This window comes from Herpailurus yagouaroundi, unplaced genomic scaffold (assembly GCF_014898765.1).
Source record: "Herpailurus yagouaroundi ecotype Mexico unplaced genomic scaffold, PumYag 142, whole genome shotgun sequence".
NCBI classification, from domain to species: Eukaryota; Metazoa; Chordata; class Mammalia; order Carnivora; family Felidae; genus Herpailurus; species Herpailurus yagouaroundi.
The window spans coordinates 29618375-29640159 of record NW_024412397.1 but is presented as its reverse complement, the minus strand read 5'-3'; the positions used below and the strand labels follow the sequence as shown (position 1 = coordinate 29640159).

At 44.7% G+C, this 21785-nt stretch overlaps 1 protein-coding gene across 3 annotated transcripts in view; it reads left to right on the top strand.

The window, feature by feature from the left end:
* SETBP1 (SET binding protein 1) overlaps positions 1-21785 on the top strand; it is a 379355-nt gene that overhangs the window by 16404 nt on the left and 341166 nt on the right. For 2 of the 3 annotated variants that reach the window (XM_040478948.1, XM_040478950.1), the window contains exon 2: positions 3826-4482. In XM_040478948.1, coding sequence (XP_040334882.1) covers positions 3997-4482 — 486 coding nt within the window. In that variant the 5' untranslated portion in view covers positions 3826-3996. Of the gene's footprint in view, positions 1-3825; positions 4483-21785 lie in introns of those variants that run through there. The other variant, XM_040478951.1, reaches the window with a different exon arrangement.

Here is a 21785-nt window from a genome sequence, read left to right as displayed (position 1 = left end):
ACTTTTAAAAGCTTCTTTATTTTTTTAAGGTGAGGGGTGCATGTGGACATGGGGGGCTAGATTATAATCCTCAGCATAGGCAGTGAATTTCACAGAGGGCGCTTGGGCTGGCAGAGCTGCAGTCAAAGTAGTTGGAATCACAGGACTTTGAATAGCTGTCAGGGGGCTAATTCATTTTCATTCAGAAAGAACTTGAAGCCCTTCAAGTACCCAATCCTGCACTCGGTGTTGAAGCAAATGTAAGGGTTGTACAACCACAGTCAGTCTTAGCCTGAGACTGAATTGCGATTGAGTAAGGAAAATAAGATTTGTGTGCTCGAAACAGCAAGAAGACGATGTAAGACTAGTATTTAGTGGCAAACTATACAGCTGGGTGCAGTGTAAGTCAGGCCAGGGAGTGAATGCTGTGGTCCAGAGTTTATAAAATGTTGCCATGAAGAAGTGAAGGCTTGGGCATGACCTTGAACTATGGAAAGGTTTGGGATCTGTGTGTTTGCTTGTTCATTCCTTCATGCGACAAACATTTGGAGAGGACCAGTTGTATGCCAGTCATTGCATGGGTTGGTAGAAGGGGATATAAGAAAAGATTCTATAAAAATACCAAGGTGGAGAGAATTCTGTGTTTGTAATGCCACAGTGGAGACTGGTTTGACTTGAAAAGGCAATGTAGGTTGGTGGCTAATGAGCCCTAAGACTAGATTCTTAAAGTGAGACTGGTACAGAAAATCTGGAAGTGATGTGTTCGTGAACATTGGGATGATTTGAAACTGTGTTACTGTTTGATCTCTGTTATTTACCATGTCATACTCAGACTGCCCTGGTTCGGGTCCTCATGCCACAAGAATTGAATTTCAGTTGAGCCTCCTTATGGCCCCCCTGCCTCTAATATCAGGTTCCATTAATTCACCCCTTACACTACATGCCAGAATTATCTTCCTAACGCGCAGCTTTGATAGTGCCTCTTTCCTACTAACATCCCTTAAATGGCTTTCCATTACCTGTAAGATAAAATCTAGCTCATTAGCATAGCATTCAAGGGTGTCCTGTGATCTGGTTGTAACCTTTTATCTCCAGCTTCAACTCTCACCAGCCCCCATTTTGTGCCACATCTCCTGGCCAAGCGTCAACTTTCTCTTTCCTGAGCGTGACCCTCCTGCAGGCTCCTGCTTCAGGCCTCCCTGCATGCTGTTCCCTCTGTCTGCCATGTTTTCCTTCTTCCCACTCCACCTGTTGAAGCCCCTGAAGGTCAAAGCCATATTCTGTGCTCTCCTTGAAGCCTTCCTGTGTAGTTTCCCATCTGTTTCTCTGTACCTCACTGAAGCGGGAAACATTTTCTCTTCCCTTGTTTCTCTTCTTTACTATAGGACATATAAATATCTACTTTGTTGTAGTTGTTTTCCAAATCTCTCTTCAAGAATGCGAACTCTTTGAAGAAAGGGACTGTATTTCAGTTGTTATCTTAGGATCTTGACTGGAGGAGCACTGAAAAATAAATTGTTGAATTTTCGTTTTTTTGTGGACCTCTCACAACTTGAGTTTTAAGTTTCAAAATGTTGTCTTCAACATCAATTAATTCATGATTTATACCATTCAATATAAGGAACTCTGAAGGAAATTTTTTTTTTAATGGGAGAGATTTTCTTAATAATATACCATTTCACACTACTATCCATTCCTCTAAAGTTAGATTTCATCTTCTTTTATCACAGCACAGAACTTGCAATAGACGTTCAAAGGTCCAGGTGGATTTAGTTTAGGTTAGGAACGTTTAATGGAGAACATGGCTCACTTTTTTGCCCTGACACAAGAATAACTTCATAAGTACGTACCAGGGAATTAAATGTCACATTGAAGATTCCTGTCAGAGGAAGCAAACCACTGAATACTACTGCCTTGTGAAAACATGGCTTGCAGTTTGGATGGATCCGGGGTACGAGCTGAGAAAGATCTACTGGACAATTGGTGCTTGACACACAGGGACACATTCTAAGGCATCTTGATGTCTCCTCAACAGCTAGTGTGGTACCCGACAACCAGTAAGAGGAGCCTCGATGAATGTTGACTTGAATATGACTTTTTAAAAATTATATAAAGTTTTAGGAAGGTAGATCAGTCTGGATGACACAAATAATCTTACAAGGAAAAGAAACTTCAAGTGTCACCTGGTCTAACTGCCCTCCCCTGCCCCTAAGTGGGGACTTTGTCCCTTCTGTAGCCTGGGGCACAGGTGGCTGCCCAGTCTTCTTGTGACAGATTCAGTGAAGATGCTCTTGCTCTCACTAGGGCAGCCTCTTCTCTTCCAGAAATGCTGTGTTCCTTGGGTTTTCCCCTTAGAGGAAGCAGTTGTAAATGTGTCTTTCTGCAGGGCTGAGCGGTTTCCAGGAGCCGAGTATGCTCCTGGGCTTCTCTGGGGAGCAGAGAATGGCTGCCTTGCTGGCCAGCTTCCTCACACCATGTCAGCTGAAAATGTACTGATTCCAGAGGGAGAAAAGACATGCCCGGTCTCCAGGCTTCATTTTTGGCTGTTCTCAATGTGTCTTTGCAGTTCTTAGGCATTTTCTGGTGGGCACATTTGCTGGTTACTACCTTGAATTGCTGGGCTCCAAGGTAGAAGGTGTGCAGTAATGTCTTCTGCCGGGAAACCCCAGCCCATTGAGCTATTTAAGGCTTGAGTGTGATCTCACCTACAGCCTAGGGATGGAAGAGGATAGTGTCTTGAAATTTTGTGTAGCCCTGGGGCTCTCTGTTTTCTCTTGAGGATGAGCACTGCATTTCCTTTGGGGTCTTGAAAATGACAAGTCTGAAACTGGGAATAATGGGACATACAGTGAATAAGGGTGAGGGATAGTTTAGCTGGTCCTATGATGGTCTGAAGAGAACCTGACTGATGTTTCTGGTTTCCTCTGGAAGGAAGGCAGACTCAAAGACCCTGGGGGTGGGGGTGGGGAGAGTCATTCCTGATACCTCCAAAGGCCTGTGAAATGCTCCTTCTCTCTTTTTCCCTTTTTTGTTGTCATGTAGACAGAATGCCACTTTATTTAAGGACCAGAAAGAGAATTAAAGCTGTCTCGAATGGCTATTTTTATCTAAATAATTGATAATGATTAAATATCTTTTGTGTGGACAGAAACATTTTTAGTGATTGTTTTGTATGAATCACAGCATTAGAAGTGATTTTCCACTGAACTCTTTATGTTTTCCTCTTTCAAGCCTGCATCTAAGCTTTGCATTTGTTTTAAGAAATAAAGCTAATTTTGTGTAATTGAAATAATTTACCATGGAAGATGATAAAGAAAGAATGGTCAGGAGGTTAGCTAAATGTCCTTCCAACCAGACAGCGGAGGGCGGCTCGGGGGTTGTGTTCAGCTTTGCAAACTGTTCTTCACATGTCAGAGGGAAGTGGTGCAAGAAGCCAGCCAAACGTGGTTCCCACAGACCTGCCTCAACACTTTAGACTTCCCTTTCGTCATGGTTGGTTTTGATGGTGACTCAGCTAGCTGTGGCTTCAGTATAAGAAACTTGTAACTTTGTATTGAACTGGAGGACTGGCTGCTCCTATCTTTATTCTTGGGCCCATAGTCAGAAAAATTAACCATTCAGTGAAGGGCTGTGTGTGTGTGTGTGTGTGTGTGTGTGTGTGTGTGTCTGCGTAATATAATCCAATATAATCCAATTTGGGGATGTGCATGTTCTGGTTTGGTTTTTTTCCCATCTTTTTTTTTTCCCCCTGATGCCATAGATTAGGGGGAAGGGGCTTCTAGAACTTGAGTTACTTTTGAGGTCATTTTCCTTCCTGCCATGACTAATTATCTCTCTGCTTCTCAGTTGCAGATCTGACCTCTTCTGAACACTTGGCCGTGTCTCCATTCCTGGGACTCTGAACCCAGCAGCTGGACCACTTTGTCCTTGGGATTTCGGGTGTCCTCGCTTCTCACCTTTCCCTTTCCCCCTCTTCTCTCCCACCTCCTGAGAACTCCTGAAGACTGTAGGATTGTCATGGAGTCCAGGGAAATCTTAAGCACCTCCCGGCAAAGGGGGGACGAGTCGGAATTCCTGCCTGTCTCCTCAGCCAAGCCACCAACTGCTCCCGGCTGTGCAGGAGAATCTTTGCTCTCTGCTCCAGGACCTGGGAAGGGGATCCCAGTGGGCGGAGAACGCATGGAGCCAGAGGAGGAGGATGAACTGGGCTCAGGGCAGGATGTGGATTCCAACTCAAATGCAGACAGTGAGAAATGGGTTGCAGGAGATGGCCTGGAAGAACAGGAATTTTCTATCAAGGAGGCAAACTTTACAGAGGGGAGTCTGAAGCTGAAGATTCAGACCACCAAGCGGGCTAAGAAACCCCCAAAGAATCTGGAGAACTATATATGCCCCCCTGAGATCAAGATCACCATTAAGCAGTCTGGCGACCAGAAGGTGTCCCGTGCTGGGAAAAATAGCAAAGCCACGAAGGAGGAGGAAAGAAGCCACTCCAAAAAGAAGGTAGGGAGCCCCGTTTTGTAGGGTTTTTTGTTAATTCATTTTTGCCACACACCCCCTCCCCCAGCTATTAAAGGTCTGTTTGATTATTACTTATTTATTTTGGAATTATCAATCTCTTTGATGGAATACTTAACACCCTCCAGAAGAAATGCCTCTGATATCTTGGTACAGTGTCTAATTTATTATTATGTCGTCTACCCACATGAAAATCAACAGCTACTAGAATTATAATTCTGGAACACTTCTATTTATTGTGTAGCAGCCTCTTGGGTAGGTCAGACCTAAGCTGTGACAAAATTAGAGAGTTTTTTTTCTTTTTTGGCTTTAATATTTGCATCTGTTATAGTTAAGCGTGGGATATGGAGAGTTTTGGTCAATCAGAAGAGTCAAGAACCTTTATAACCTTCTTTTGGTTTCAACCACCATTGTTAAGCCTGTCTAAAATAGGCAAGTTAATCACTGGACTAAGGAAGTCACCTTCATAGTAATTTAGTCCAGTAGAAGGTGAGAGATCATTGCTCTGAAAGCCAGTGGTGAGCCCTGGAGCTCAAACTGGAGAAAGAAGAAGGGGCAGATAACTGACCTGAATCTTTGTCTAACACATCACAGATGTTTTGAGTTGGGTATTGACTGAACTTGGTTGGTTGTCACTTTCCTCCTACAGGCCTAACTGGTGGAAAGCAGCCCTCTAGGTGATTGGTGGTGGTATTTGGTTGGGAATGAATGGGACCAGGTTTCATTGTAATTATATCACAGGAGGTTACAGTGACTTCCCTTCTCGGGTGGGGTATGGCACTCAGCTATAATAGCAGAGGACTGCCCTAGTCTTGAAAGTGTTCCAAAACTCTCTGGGGCTTGTAAATGCCTCTGAAAGGAGCCCCCTTGTTGACAGAGGTTTTGGGTTCAGGGTGGTAGGAGTTCATCAGAGTCTTTGTAACTTTCCCCCACATCTTATTTACTTGGGCTCTAGACATGATGGATTAGCTAAAAATAGCACAAATGAATGACCCTCTCTCCATTATGGCTCAGAGATAATCTGTAGCATTTTTTTTACTAGTGGTTTTTGAGCTTTTCTGTAATCATTTTCAGTAGAACTGCTAGGACTCGTGTTTTTTCATTGGTGTAAGCCTTGTGTCCTCCCTCACGCTAAGTGTTTGGGCTGATATATTGAATTTAAAATCCAAAGACCCAGATGAGGAGAGGTTTTCTGGGTGACCAGTCCCTTCTGGTTTGCTCAGACTATCCCAGTTTTAAAACCAAAAGCCCTGAAACCAGGTACCCCTTCAGTCTTGGGCAAGCCAGGACAGTTGGTCATCTTATTTTAACCTTTGGAATATAAAATAATTTTTAGAAATCAGCTTGTTTTCACAGAGCACAGAGGTTGAGCTTTCCTTCCCCTGTCCCCATTACAAGTTGCAGTGATTTCTGGGGTTTCTGTCATAAAAGATTACCTAAGTGCCTTTGGAAACTTTTGAAATTCTTGCCAGAAAATGGAACAGTTCACATTAGGCTCCACTTGGAAAGTGAGGCTTTGCTCTGGAGTTGGGTCTCTTCAGCTTTGAAAATGGGTATCTTTGTCTGTGGCCATTGAGATGGCCAGTTCTTTGTGCATTGTTGGATTTTTATGTGGGTGGGCAGTCTCAAAAACTGTGGTAACTGTTTTCCCTCCATCCCCATCACTGCCAGGGTTTGAGCAACAGCCCACAGTTTGGGGTGTGCAAACCCAAGTTCATTACCCTAGAAAGAACTACGTTGTCCTGATCAGTTATGACCTTCCGTAAAGCCACAGGAGTATTCCCAAAGATAGTCCTCTGCCTCTTGGAATGCCCCAGAATAAAATTCTGGAATTTGTGACATGGGGATGATTTTGAAGCTGCAGTGTGCAGTGGACCTCCATTCTCATTTCTGAAATTCTCAGGCTGGTCATCATTAACCAAAAAGCTGGATGCCCTTTTTGTGCTTTATCGGAAAGAGAGGTGACATCACTTCTCCCAATGTGTGACACCCCAAGTGAGTGTTTCTAAGTCTCAGAAATTGGAAGGGAGGCAAAGGGAGGGGAAGGACTAAAATTCAGCTCACAGTGTTGTGTTATGCTGGTTATGCTGACACTGTAATGGGAGTATCTACAAAAATTTTAAATTGTTAGGGGCTTGCTTCATACTCTGCTTCTCCATCCGTCCTAAATTTATTTATGCCTAGAGCGGTTACTTCCCAGAAATGAATGAATAAAGTTATCAGTACTGAGTCTTAATCACTTGATAGATGATGGAAACGTTCTCTGATCTCTATTGGATTAGAATGTTAACTCTCTTACTCTCCAGAGTTCCTGTTGTTTGGAAAAGAGGGAGTTAGTAAAAGCTGAAGTTGAGGTGGAGAGGTAGAAACCTTGCTTGCTGTTTCAGGGTCATGAACTTGCAGAATTTACTTATTTGTAGGAATGTGAAACATGTGATCAGTAACTTCGGACGGGGGAAAGGATGAGGATGGCATTTGGTAAGCAACGGATCAGAGTCTGACTCCAAAATCCAGTCTTCTGGGTCTTTTTTTAAAAAGCAAACCCTACCCTCAATGTGGGGTTCAAACTCACAACCCTGAGATCAAGAGTCGCAAGCTCTACTTGACTGACCAGCCAGGTGCCCTGCCACCACTTTTTTTTTTTTTTAATGAGGCAAGCCACTCATTGGAGAAGTGTGCATGGAGTGGCCCCTGGGACTCAGGTCCTAGACTGGGAGCCAGGAGGGAGGCTCAGTTGACCTGATCCTTGAGTTGGTAGAGATGCGTACTTGGGGGTCACCTGAATATACGTGTTGGCTTAGAGCAGGGGTCCGCAAACTGTAGTCTGTGGGCCAAATCTTGCTCCTTCCCTGTTTTTATACAGCCCACAAGCAAAGAATGGTTGGAAAAAAATCAAACAAAGAATAATATTTTGTAACATGTGAAAATTGTTTGAAATTCAAATTTCAGTGTCCATAAATACAGTTTTATTGGAACAGAGCCACATCCATTTGTTTACATTTTGTCTATGACTGCTTTTGCACGAAGACGGCAGAGTGGAGTGGTTGTGACAGAGACTGTATGTCCCACAATGCTTAAACTGTGTACTATCTGGCCCTTTCCAAAAGGGAAAAAATTATGTATATATACATATATATGTGTGTATATATATACATACATATGTATATATATACACTATTATTATTACTATTATTTGACGAGCCTTTTTTTAGGGAAAGGACATAGAGTTTCAGGATAACAAGGATTTCGTTTCGTTTTGTTATTAAGGATTCAGCCTCCAAACTTGGAGGCTGGGGGAAATTGGGTGTTACATCATTATATGCTGACTTTTTTTTTTCTTTTTTTTGTAGACCAATTAATTTTGTTCAAGTCATTGTTTGACAGCCTTAGGCAAAGACAGCTTATATTGGATCCCAAATGATTTTCTTTTTCATTGGTTTTTGTAAAAAGAATACTCCTTAGGATAATGATAGCGTTCCTTACATAACAGAGCTAGGTTTTTGCTAGGCTAATTGTATTTCAGTATGTTCTACTGCTTTGGTGTGAAGACGTGTATGTGTGGCATCCTCAAGGGCTTTATTCCAAGACTGAAACCTAACACCAACCCTCCAAACCAGAGAGGCATTATAGATGTTGAGGCAACATGGCCTCTAAAGTGGTAGGATGGTAGGAGGGACCCATGAAGATACTCCCTCACTGGTTCAAGTTTGCATGGACTCTTTCTAACCAGGGGACAGGTCACCTGTCTTCCATATGAAATTGAGATGACAACTGAAGTGCTATATGGCAGTGGGTTTCTGATGAATGAATTTATGTGAGGTGTAAGAGTAGCATTTGGTGAGAAGTAGAGGCTGAGAAGAGAATTCTGAACATATTTCAGGGCCTCAGAACTGTGCTGTGGATGGACCTCCTTTGCAGATGATCTCATTAAAGAAAGGCAACTTGCTCTTTACCATGGTACCGGCATTGTTGCATATTAGACTTACTCAGGCAAGTGATGAAATAACATAAACTTCATGTAGTTCCCTTCTAGGTCACTCAGTGAAAACAATAGAGAACATGAGACAGAGTTTCTAGAAGCAAATTCAAGTATAGCACATGAGTGCAGAATGTTCCAACAGTGACAAGTCTTTGAAAGGCTCGCAGCTGGGCAGAGCTTAGCAGCTCTCCTCTTTCCTGAGAACTTTTTGTGAGAATCAGGAACTCCTCTCCGGGTTCAACAGGATGAGAAGGACAGGGGACTTTTACCCAAGCTCCATTCAGTGACCTAGGCTAGGAGATGTGGGTGGCAATCTGTACCAACTGGCTCGGTGGCTTTGGATGTGGAGTATAACCTTGCTGAAGCCCCAGTTTCTTTATCTGCCAGATAGAGATGATAATTTCCACATTGTATAACTCAATGGAAGATTTTAGGAAAAATGGGTAACTTACAGAGCACACATCATGATAACCAGTTTGGATTTGTGGCAAGTCCTGTGCTAGCTGTTTTACACGTATTTACCTTCACTGTTAGTCCTTATAACAGTCCTGCCAGGCAGATACTACTTCTTCACAGATGAGGAAATTGAGGCTCATTTGCTTCAAAAGAGCAGGAACAGAAATGGGCAGGGTTGGTCTTTGAAGCCAGTTCTTCTGTACTCCAAAGCTAATGTTGTATTCCAGTCCTGAAGTGGCCACACTCTAAAAGACTGCTGGAAGGTAAAGATTCTAAGCACTGGGACATTTCCTCTACACCTTCCAACATTAGTTAGGGTGACGAGATCATAACCTGGTATATTGCCCTTAATTCTAAGTGTTCCGGGTTGTTTGAAGGAAAATTCAAATCCTCATGAGTTAAAGTCTTGTTCTTTTCCTTTGTTGTGCTTACAGATTTTTATTTGCCTTTAACCAAAATGCAACTTCTATTTCATTTCTTTGGATTTAGTTTTCCCTTTTCCCAGCTTCATCAAGAGAACCTGTTTCCTCCAATAGCAAGAACTTCAACCTCACATTTGTCACGTGCCTGCCGTGGTCCTGGAACCATGCTTGGGATTTGTCCTGGACAATCCCACCTATACCATCTTCATGTGTCTATGGAAAAACTTCAGCATTCTTCTCTGAACACTGCTAACCCTCTCTTAGGAAGTTCAATGGGTCATGCACTCATTTGCCCATTCTTTAAATAGCACCTTCTTTGTGCCAAACGCACAAAGTATGGATGTAGATGGGAAGCGAGGTTAGCATCAGATTGCAAGGAATGATGAATGTCAAATAAATAAATGGGTTTGTATTTAATTCTGTAAGCAATGGGAATGCTCAGTGGGCTTTGAACTGGAGAAAGGGAAGGTTTGGGGGCCCAGGGAATATAATGAAAGTGATGCAGAGCAAAGAACCTTAAAAGGGGAGTCTTTAGGTAATACAGCTGTCAGTGATGAGGCCTGTACTAGGGTTCTCCATTTTTCCATAGGGTGTTAAGGGGCACATTTCTCTCTTGACTCTCTGTGGTTGTAGCAGTTTGGCACATCAGATAGTTGGGAGGGGGTGCTGGGCAGGAGAAAAAGTTAGCTCAGAATGCCTGATGTCTGGCTGTTGTACCCATCATCTCCTCCATGGTGGTGGTGGCCCTGGGCATCCAGCAGAGAGCCTTCCACCTTCCTTGTGGCTCAGGTGTCCTTCCCTTCCCATCATTTTGCCCAGCAGCCTCTCCGGTCACTCCGACATGCATCCCTGGGTTTGCCCTCCCTTCTTCTGGGGGGTGAGAATGTGGTGTTTTCAACTCCTGAGAGTATGAGCTTCTTCCCCCACAGCACCCTCAACCTGATAAGAGAGCAGGTCTCACCAGCCTTTCTTTGCAACAGGCTGAATTTCCCTCTTGTTTAGTTTTATGTTTTCTCGCTATAGATTTTTTTTTAAAGCAGCACATTCCTATTTATTCATCAGTGTGCTTGAAAATTTTGTTTCCTGATAGGTTTCTTTCTCCCTTGTTATTTTATAGCTACAGCTGCCTGAAAGGTGGTAAATGACCTTCTCCACAAAGTATTTGTCTTCATGGGGCAACAAGTAATGTTTGACATCTGGAGCTGAAAGTGTGCTGGACAGAACACTGGACTTGGGGATGGGAGCCCTGGGCACTAGCTCTGTCTCTGTCACTAACAGAGACTAATTTCAGCAAGATTGCTTCACCTTCCTGGGTCTCAGTTTCTGCATGTTTAAAAAAAAAAAAAAAGGATGAACTAAAAACAGCTTTTGACCTCTGCAGCCTTATGTCTGTTCTAAAAACTGGAAACTTTAAGAACCATTCTGCTAGATGGGGCAAGTCTTTCTCTTTAACAAAACTAGTTACTATAAACAAAATTTTTGACCTCTCTTTGGACCCACTGTTCCATCATCAGATTATTTCCTTTCTGCCCCAATGTCAAAAGGCCCACAATTGTGGGAGCAAGCGTCAGAGTTGAGTTTAAAAAGTGGTGAGATTTATCAAACTTGTGTTCCATGACGATATTCTGGGAAAGTTTGGTTCTTTCTTCCCTTTCTTGTATTTTTTTTTCTTCTGTATTTGGGATTCTCTAGGGGTTTTAAGCACCATGCTGGCTCTTTTCCTCTTGGTTTTGATATTCCCTTGGTAGTCAGTTTGACTTTGGACTTCTCCAAGGAATATTCTTTGGTGAACTCCATACTATTGAAGATAACCTGGCAGAGTAATGAAGCAGAGAAACTGTGTTCTGTTCCAGTGGAGAGCCCTTCATTCCCTGAAGTGAGGAATAAGGGATCTGTTAGCAAGAGTCCATGCCCTGAGAGTGAATTGGAAGTCAGATCCCCTGTGTTCTGGACTGGGTTCTCACTGTTTTTGGAGGAAGAGACCTTGGGCTCTGTATCCCCTCAGGCACATTACTTAACCTCTTGAGACTGTGTCCTGATTGTGTGAAAATCAGGGATGATACCAGCACCTTCTTGTTAGTGTCTTGAGGCGATGGAAGGGCCTGTGGGCACTTAGCACAACCCCTTACTCAGTGTGCATTATTCTGATTACTGTGCTAGCATCCAGCACATTTGGGCCACCCACAGGACCATCCTCCGTGCAGGCACAGCTGACCCACAGTGACTTGCAGTGGTGCTGGGCTCCTGGGGGTGTGGGTTGTCTCAGAAGCCTCTGTTTCTCTAGGCTGCTTCTGCTTTCATATTGCTACAGGCTGTGTTGAATTGTGTTCGTGGATGGCAGTGCTGCTGTCTCATTTCTGATGCTGCACAAGCATCAACTAGTATCACTGGTGGGTTGGTTTCTTTCTTATTTATTTATTTATTTATTTATTTATTTATTTATTTATTTATTTGGCGGTGGTGAGGATTGCTCTGGGGGTTTATTTAGAGATGGTTCAAAGGTCTTTTATCTCTGTGGTCATTTATCTGCCAAACCAGGATTGCTGCTGAGCTCAAAGCTTGACTCAAAATGAAAGTGTTAAAGCCGTGTCATAAGAACGACCAGTTGGGGTTCAGTGGGCGCTGCCTTCTCCCCTGGCCACGTTGTCAGCATTTGCAGAATCTCCCTCTTCTCCATCATTGCAATTTCACATCCTCAAAAAGTTCTCTCAGAGCTGCATTTCTGGTTGATCTTCGATGACATGGCCTTTTTTATTTTTAATAAAAGGTGAGAGAAACAATCCCTTTTTGCTCTGCTCTACCCCCTCCTTTGATTCTTCTGATTCCTGCAACTTTAAGTTCAAACGTCCTGCCTTCAAAGCACTCCCATGCAGGATGTCCCAGGCATCTCAGGATGACCCCCGCCTGCCTTGCTTGTGCATGAGACACGAGTGGCTTTGGTCAGGAAGTCATTGGGCCTGGATGAGGGCATAGGCCGAGAGCAAAGGGATGTGGCAGGGAGGTTTTCAGAGCCTGGGTCCCAGGCCTTGGTTCAGGCTCCTGACTGCATTATATATAGAAAACAGCACAAGCCAATGAAGTCTTGTGTTGTGGGGTGGGAGGGTTGTTTATTGACAGTAAGCTAAAAATTCAATGTTATAATTTGCATACAGCCTAATTGCTTTGAAGAAGGGGTTTCAACTTGGATGGTCTTCAGGGTAACCTCAATTGGAAGGTGGCCATGGAGACTCTGGGAACCACCCCCCCTCCCCCAAAGAGGAACCAGTGGCCAGAGGGATAGGCTGCCAGTGGGGAGGGCAAAAATTCAGTGGAGCCAGTTCCCCGGGAGGCATACAGACAGACATAGCATGCAAACACCCACATGGATTCACAGTTGCACCCAGCATGTGCAAGAGTCTGAATTATATGTCCTGGCTGGTGAAGCAGCAAGCCCTCTGTGCAAGCTGAGGCTGCTGTGTGAGCATGTCAGAACGTGGCAGTCAGAGCTCTGCGTTGTGGGCAGGTTTGGAGTACAGAACTTCGAGGGCTCCTTCTAGCTTTCCATGGTATTCCAGGGGATCTTGCCCTATGAAGGCAAGGGGCCTCCCTGTATACTTTGAATGTGCATTTCTCTCTGGAGTCCCAGGTTTTTATTTATCTATTTTTTTTCCTCTCTGCCTACCCCTCCCTCCCTGGGCCAACTTCTCTCACCTCCCCACCAGCCTGTGACCTCACCAGGGGAAACAATGGAGGCCTTTATTTACTCTGAAATGTCCAAGCAGTTCCCATCTTGCTACCTGGCCCGTGAGGCCATTTGATAATCATCATTAGTATCAAATGCAGGTCACTTCGGTGTATTTTCTAGACCTTGTTTATTGTGTTTTTCCCCAGACCTTCTTCTCTGCCTCCCACAAGTTTCTAGCCAGCCTCACAGTGGGGGATCAGAAGTAGGGAAGGAGGAGAAAATTCTTGAAGGGAGACAAACTGACAGCAGTCAGACAGACTGACCTCAAGGTGTGCCACATGCCTTGCCATTAAGAAGTATTCATTTGCAAATATGAATGTGCCCAAGAGCGTGGGCAGCTTTTTATGCTAGGCCAGTTGGTTCATTGGCATAGTGTTGTGAATGAGAACACAGCTCAGGAGTTGCAGTGTTTTGCCTGACAGACTGGACCCCCAGAGAACCACCCTAAGGGAGTTGCTTCTTCTTATGGCTTCTTATAGCAGTACAGCCAAAGGGAATCTATTTTTGACCTATGATGGAAATTTCCATTTTTCCATCCCTGTCTTTTTTGGGGAGCAAGGAGGTAAAAACCAATGAATTTGGGTGTGTGGCTCTTCCCTGTACCATCAGGCTCCTAAAGTCCCTGTCTGCCCACTGGATTGCTGACATTGAATGGGTGGTGGGTTAGCATCAGGCTGGGGTTTGGATGCTGGTGGGTCATGGAGGAAATAAAGAGTGGGAGATCCAGAAAGGGTCTGAGACTAGGGGTTAAATCCATCGAGGGCATAGGCTGGACTTTGGCAGCAGCTCAGGGAACAGGGGAAGGCTGACCACAGCAGTTGTAGGTCAGAAGAAAAGAAGGGTCCACAGTTGGGTCACACTTCCAGAATCATGGAATTCACTGAGAGTGAGTATTTTCATTTAGCACCCCTACTAAACAGACAAAAGATACCTTCCAAAATCCCTCGTGGACAGTTATCTGTCATTTGGCAGCCGCTCAGTGGCCCTCAGGGAAGAGACTTGGTACCTCCTGAGGCAGCCCTGGAGTTAGGAGAACTCTTTTTTTTTACGTTGCGCTGAAGTCATCCTTTTAAAGCTCAAATATTTCCAGTTACTGAAACTGTTCCTTGGAGTCCGTGATTTCCTGGTGCCGAACCACCTTGGTTCCTATGCTACGGATGCTGGTTTGTCATTGTTTCTCCTAAAAGGCAAAGATGAGGAGGTGGGTACTCACAGAACAGAGTATAGGCCCAGGCCTGGAAGGTGGTCTGGCCTTACACAGCACCAGGGGATTGTGACGTCCCCTGCTCTAAGCACACCACCTCTATTAACAGGACTGTGGGCTGTCCCAACTTTTTGGCAGCTTCAGAACTGTTGGTATGCACTGAACTCAAGGTCAAGGAAACTCTCCAATTTAATTTTGTCTTATGCTACTCTTGCTGGTCTAAATGATCACATCCTACATTCAGTGGATATTTTGGACCAAAATTCGGGTGTTTGCATTATCCTTATTCTCATCTCTTTGTGCAGAGTTCTAGGCAGAGATGTGAATCAACTGCTAGTCAGACAGTCTTGTCTGGGTCTGTGGACTACACAGAAGGCACAGAAATAAGGCGGCTTTGAAATGTAGATGGCCATCTCACTCAGAATCCCTCTTTTCTGCTTTCTCTGGTGGGATATCTCTAGATGGGTCCACCAACTGCGAACATGCTTTCTCATTTACATAATGGCCTTCTTGGTTCTAACGGAAAGGGTTGTTAAAAGTGTGCTGTCAGAAGCAGGTTATTTTCTTCTCAGTTACTGCGTAAGCTCTCTGAGGACAGGTGTTATATCTGTTAATATAATATTCACTTATTTTATTTCCCCAGCCTGGATATTAAACAAGTTCATGTTCACTGTGTGCCAATGAAGGTAATTCTATGGAAGACACTCTTTTCTATCAAAACACCTTCTTCCTAGTTAGCCCTGTGTATTTTGCATTGGTTCCTTAGAAATATCTTAAATCTTTCATCATGCCGCCTTTTTTTGTGCACTCATCCAGATACACCGTAGCAGAGCTGAGACATCTAAATTCTACACGAATCTACAGAATTGTATGGTGTGCTCAGCATAAGTGCTGTGTGGGGTATAGAAAGACCTTTATTAGAAAGAATCGATCTCAGGGCATTTAGGGAAAAACCCAGTGCAGTATGCATAACCAACTGTCCAAATACATGTTCCAGATAGTGCCTAGTGTGAAAAATTGGTAGCAACCATCACACCTGACCAGCACCTTTACACAGTGTTCACATCTGCCCAACTGTTGCCTCTTTCCAGTTTGTTCCTTAGGCTAGTTCACTGAAGTAGCTGTTGTTCTTCCGTGTTTTAGAGACTTAGGAAGGGACTTGGAAAGCTTTTAAATGGCTTGCCCTGAAATTACAGGTAATTATGGGGTGGGGGGCCTCACACCCTCCTCAGACCCTCAGTTCTCATGGTTTCCAGCAGCGAGAAGCGATCATTGAAAGATGCACTCTAGCGGGTCCTGCTGAGACATCCTCCAGGAGAGAATCACTGAGTCTTGTGCCATCCACCTGCTTGCTCCTGCTGCACACCCGTGGACTAGCCTATGGGGGAACCTGGGCATTGTGGCATCTTCCCAGAGACTCACAGCCCCTTTCTCGACTGCCCACAGTCATCTCCCCACTGAAAGACACTCAGCAGGGCACCCCAGCAGTGAGGTGTGGTAGACAGTGATGGCTGGCAACACAGCACAGGGCTGTGGGATAATAGGCTCGCTGTGACTTAATCTAGAAGCTATTGACAGTGTACTCTAAAGTGTCCCGGTTTAGACCGAAAATGTGGGATTCACAAAGAGCCCCTCCAAACCAGGACTCCAGGAGCTCTGTCTGGTCTGAGAAATGAAGGGAGGGTGGCTACCCTACACCAGGGATTCTGGGTCCGAACCCCCGTTCCGCCCTTAATGAATGAATCCTTGTTTCCTCATACTTAAAAGGGATTAGTACTGTCTCTCTTCCTTCCACATCACTTTGAAGATAATCTGAACAAATGGTTCTGAAATGTTAAAAGTGCAGTGGAAATATGAGGTGCTCTTCTGTGCAACTGCCCCGCAGTCGATTTCTAACAAACTATAGTCTCTAATTAAACTTTTTCCATGGCTTCCTCCAGTATCCCCTCAGCGCCTGGCCTCTTTCTTCCCCTGCTTTGAATAAAGCCCCCAGACGTGGCTGTGATGAACAGCAGCTGCGGGTTGGAAGCGGTCAGCAGCCTAGTCCAGATACCCGCCACATGGTGTAATTGCCCTTTGTGAAATTCCGGGGTGAGAGGTCAGCCCTCTTTGCCCATCTTTGTCACTTCTCAGTCATCTGTATCCTGGTGGCAGTTGTGTTATCCCAGTATCCTTCCCCTACCCCCCTCCTCCACCCCCCTTCTCCTGGAGCCCAGGAAAAAACCATCTGCTGAGTTGGCTTTCAGAAGATTTTTTTTTTTTAAATACCAATTTCCCTTTGTTCCGAGGCAACCTCCAATCAGAGCTGGGGTCTGCTGGGTTTGGCGAAAGGCTGGTATTGTGTTTCGTGCTCCCGGAGGAAAGGTTGTCCACTTGCTTTTCTTTTTGATTCGATTCCCTGCCATTCTGCAGGAGAATCAGGGGTTGCAGCTGCTGCTGTCAGCTGTAAATAGGGAACCCCCTTGTTTAAGAACCTACACGTTAATCCTTTGGCAGGGGGAGGAAAAAAAAAACAAAAAAACAATAACAAAACAGAGAAAAACATTAAAACCAACGCTAACAAAAGTCTTTCTTCCTGTTCCTGTCTCATCCCCTAAGTCACACAAGATCCTACTAGTTGCTTAATCTCACAAGAACTTGCTGGCTCTAAGGTTTTCTTGAAGTGTCTTTGGTGTCTAGCCTCTTATGTTTTCTGATTTCTTGCTGAAGAATATGAACTGCCCATTAGAGGCATAGGAGAACCATTTTTCATGGAAAACCTGAATCACAGAGAAAGGCTGTGCAGGCTGCTTTCTTGGTCATAACAACACCTACTGTTTTGGTGCTTTAGAGTAGTTGGGAACTTTGCCAAGTGTTTGACACATATTGTTTACTAAATCCTCCCCACAGTCACAGTGGAGCTGTTATTATCCCCATTTTCCAGATGTATAAGATGAGGCTCAGACACCTCCAGTTACTTGCCTCAGGTCTCAAAGTCAGGAAGCTGTGATCCCAGCATGTCCACCCTCTGAGCTCCAAGGCCCATGGCAGCTAACAAGGTGCTCAGGCGGACTGAACTTAGCGTGGACGTCAGAGGTCCTCACCTTCAGAGCTTGCCTTCTAGAACACCTGTGGGTGAGGTGCTTTCTCAATGCTTCCATTTCTCTGCCTGTAAAACTGGAACCACAATAGCTAGATGCCAGGGAACCCAGAGAGAGTTGGGCAAGTCTTGTGAAAGCTTTGTAAGTGCATCAATCTCTGAAGCTAGAGTTTGCCTTTATCCTCTTTTTCTATCACATTCCACAAAATGGGTAAAACTTCTCTCAGCAGATTTAGGACATGCTTTGACACATCCTCTCAAGTTACCTGCAACTTTGGGGACTGCCCTCCCTGTACACGCTCCCATCTTTAGCCAAAGGCCTTTGCTAGATGTTGGCCCTTTACAAACAAAAGAGTGTTTTGCTCCTTTATGGTGATAAGAAGAGGGGTCAGCAAGTGAACACATGATGAATTCCATAAATTGGTGAAAATCCATAAAATCCATAAAGCAGCTTTGAAACATGCCATCTCCTCCCTCTTCTCACTGTTGGGCCGGGGCTATGACCCAGAACCCAGGAGTTGGAGTTGGGGGGGGGGTGGGCTCTGGCTTCCCTTAGCATGGAATATAAAATAAAACAAGTGTGTGTGTGTGTGTGTGTGTGTGTGTGTGTGTGTGTGTGTGTGAGAGAGAGAGAGAGAGAGAGAGGGAGGGAGAAAGGTTAATATTTTCTCTTTTGCTTTCTTCTGAGGACATAGAATTTTCCTAGATACTTAAAATATGTGCATGTGTCTGTATTGATTTTAATATCGTAAAATATATTGTAGGTTCCTATTAATGTAGATTATAAGAAATGTAGCAAGTTAACTGAGCAATATACTCATCTGGTCTCCGGAAACTAATAGACTCTTGCTTAGCATCTTACTCTATGAAATGAGGTAATTTTAGTAAATGTTCTCTCCTTTACTTTCCAGTACAGTCCAGACGTGAACACAAATCTCACCTGAAGGAATTAGAGAGAGACATAAGACCAGGTGAGGGAGGTTGTAAGCCCACAGACTGGGCAAACAGTGGGCCTGGGGTCAAGAGGAATTGTCCTCTTGCTCAGCTCTGTCAGCTGACATGGGCTGCATGCTGGGTTAACCAGGGTCCCTTTCTAGCCTGGTTTCACCCAAGGCTGCAGATCCCATAGTTGCGAGAGCAGGAGAGGCAGAGAGGAGTAGGAAACGGAAAACGTTGACTTCAGAACAGTGTGCTCTGCTGGACGTGAGCAAGATACCCTAACAAAGAGACACAGAGTGAAGATGAGCAGAACTTGGGTGCCTCTGTTAATGGGGACCATCCCACTTAATGTACTCTCTTTTTTCTGCATCACTGAGCCATTCACTACTGTATGCATTCATTTAATCAAAGATTTTTTCTTCAATTAACTATTTATTGCATGCCAAGCACTGTTGTAACAGGGCATTATTTCTCAAATGTCCAAAGTGGGGTAATGTGTCTCCCTTACTTGCAAGCTCTGTGTCTACGTAGAAAATGAGACAGAAAACCTTCTCCATAGTATTGCCGCTAGGAAGAAGGATGCCAAAATTCTCAGAAAATACCTTGTACTTGACTGGTTCTTTGATTGTTAGGAACAGTCTGTGGCAAATTAAAAAGGTTCACAAGAAGCACCTCGTGAGATGAGATGTGAGTTGAAGGTGTCCATTCTGGTAGACACATGTGGCTTTATGGTATTGACGTATTTAATCTATGGGATGTCCTTGGGATTGTCAGCAGAGAAAGAGGAGAAAAGAATGGCAAGGTTGGTTCTGAAAAATCACATGTCACGTGTTTTGGTACAAGGGACAGAATCCAGGAAAAATAATGGGGGTGTGGGGATAGAAGTGGAAAAGGCTGGTGTATTGGGGCCAATCTGGTGCAAGGGTAGAAGCCACCAGAGAGCTGGCCACTCCCAGGGGAGGACGAGAAGGACAACATCTGGGAGAAGAGGTATGCAAGGGGATGAAGGGTAGGAAATCACGTGTGCGTATGGGCCGTGTTGGCATTTTAAGGTCTGGGGGAAGGGGCTGTCTCTGAAAGGCTCTATTGGTCCAGGTGACCTTTGCAGAGGAGGGATGGAGCAGTGGAGACACTGGGTACTCCTGGAGAAGCCTGGCTTGTGGTCCTGGACATTCTCAAAATTGTTTAATGCTTCACCCCAGGTACTGGCAGGTTGGTACTGGCATGGAAGCCAGTGATGATAGCCTTCAAGGGGCAGCAGTACAGTTGGGTCTGGAGAGAGGCGGCTGTGGGCCAGGCCAGCTGTGCCCCCCTGCCTCCGGGGAGGAGCAGGTGCTGAACCTCTGGATGCCTGGCTTTCCTTCTGGCCTCATTGCTGAATGACAGCTGACCTTTGCTCCCAATTTTAGGCTTTTAGCCGATTCTTCTCTGTCTGGGCCTGACTGTGGAGGGCCTGTGGCTGCTGCGGCTCATCTCATTTAATGCAGGAAGATAATTGTCCATCCTTACAGCTTCTCTTTCTCAGAAAGAGGACAGCTCAGCTCTGGGGCTTCAGTCTGCAGGCACTGGAGGCAGGGCTCGAAGAGAGGACAGATATTCAAGGTGATGGGCCAGGTCAAATCAATACACATCAGAGAGGGACCCATAGGCACAGATATCCTTCTGTCATCATATTTCTCTGACAAGCTGTGTCTGAGAAAGTAGTAAGGTCTGGTGTCTACTAGAGAGAATTTAGTGGTAGGTGAATATACGTGTGTGTGTGTGTTTGTGTGTGTGTGTGTGTGTGTGTGTGTGTGTGTGTGTGTGTACAGCTTCTGGGAAGATAGATGTTGCACATGATGTGATAGAGCCGTGGCCCAAGAAGCAAGAAATTAGGTCTGTGAACTTAACCTAAACCCTAAACCTGTGTTTCCTCATGTGCCTCTTGTTCCTCAGGGGCTCATCGTGAAATGAAGGTAATTAAGCAGAAGACCTCAAAGTCTTTCTCAGCTCTGATATTCCAAGAAATACCCATATAAACACTGATTCATATAACTGGGCATTTACACATGTAACTAGGAGGCATATTAATATATAGACAGGATTTTCCTTCATCAGCAGTATAATGATGTGCACAGTTTTTTTTTAAATAACTGTCTATAAGTATCAAATACATATTTATTTGAGAAAAAGTGGACATATTCAGCCATACCTAATATGAAAGATGACCAGGAATTAAAAAGGAGGGAAGTCACATGAGCCTCCAGGCAAGTGAAAGGGTACAGAGCCATTATTCCTAATTTATATGGACTTGTCTGGCCTCCAGAGAGACCTCTGAGCTTCGTATCTTGTTGGGGAGATCCGAGTGTGATGCCCATGTTCTCCCAGATGCTGAGGTATGTGCAGAGCCCAGGGAAGGATGGAAGAAGATGGGATGCTCGAATGAACCTTGAAGAAAGCAAAGGACTGAGGCAGGAGGGAAAAGTAACCCGTGGCCTTTCTTGAGTCATTGATGGAGGGCAGAGTGCTCCTGGTGCACCTCAGGCTGATTGGCTGGCTGGCAGGGTTTACCTGGAAAATCTGGAGTGCGGAGAAGTCTTGGAAGGCCAGATTAGGGAGATCTGACTTTTTCCTGAGGGCAACAAGAAAGAAATAGAGTTGCCCACTAAGGAACTGGGGAAAAGAGGATGGCAGAGTGTGCAGGGATGGGGCTGCTTTAGGAAGTCATACTACAGCCTGCATTGGAGAGAAGCAAGCCCAAAGGCAGAAAAGAAATAGAAGTGAACTGTAGCCCCCAATGAGGTGAGGAAGGACCCTTGGTATTACACTGAAGAGGCCTAGAGAGCCATCAGGCAGGTGAAAAGGTGCCGCCTCTAAGATTTTCATTCCTGGGACTTTAAGAAGCTTGGTCATTTTCTTAACAATTCATTGATTCATTTTCTGAAGAATTTCTAAGTGTCTTACTGACACTTACGAAGAGTTGATTGGAAAGTGCCTTCAGAGAAGAGCTTAACGCATGAGCACAGGCTTCAGATGCTGCCTTCTTATCCTGGGGTTTTGTTTGCACTAGCAATGCCCAGTGCAGGAATGCTAAAAGGAAGGCATTCATCAGATCTATCTTCTTGTCCCTTTACAAACACAAGGTTTCCTGTACTTCAGGGTCATCGCTCATGGTGTGGGGAGTTTAGATTTCATATGGAAGGTTCACTGTTTCTGGTCTGTTCTGTTTTCTGCTCTGCCTTGCCACTCATTCGTCTGCTACTGCAGAGTTCCCCAGCTTGGCTCGGGGCTCAGTAAATCTCTTCTTTCCCACGCAGCTTTCAGGGAAATGGGGGGAAAAGCCAGCATATGTTTGCTTCCACTATCATCTCTTCTCCAACCCCTTTTTAACCAAACTTTAAATGCGACCCACCCATACACAATGTGAAAGAACAAATTGCACTTTTTCTGTGTTAGAAAGGAGTGAAAATGCATATGGCTGTGATGGGGAATTTCCCCCACCCTCA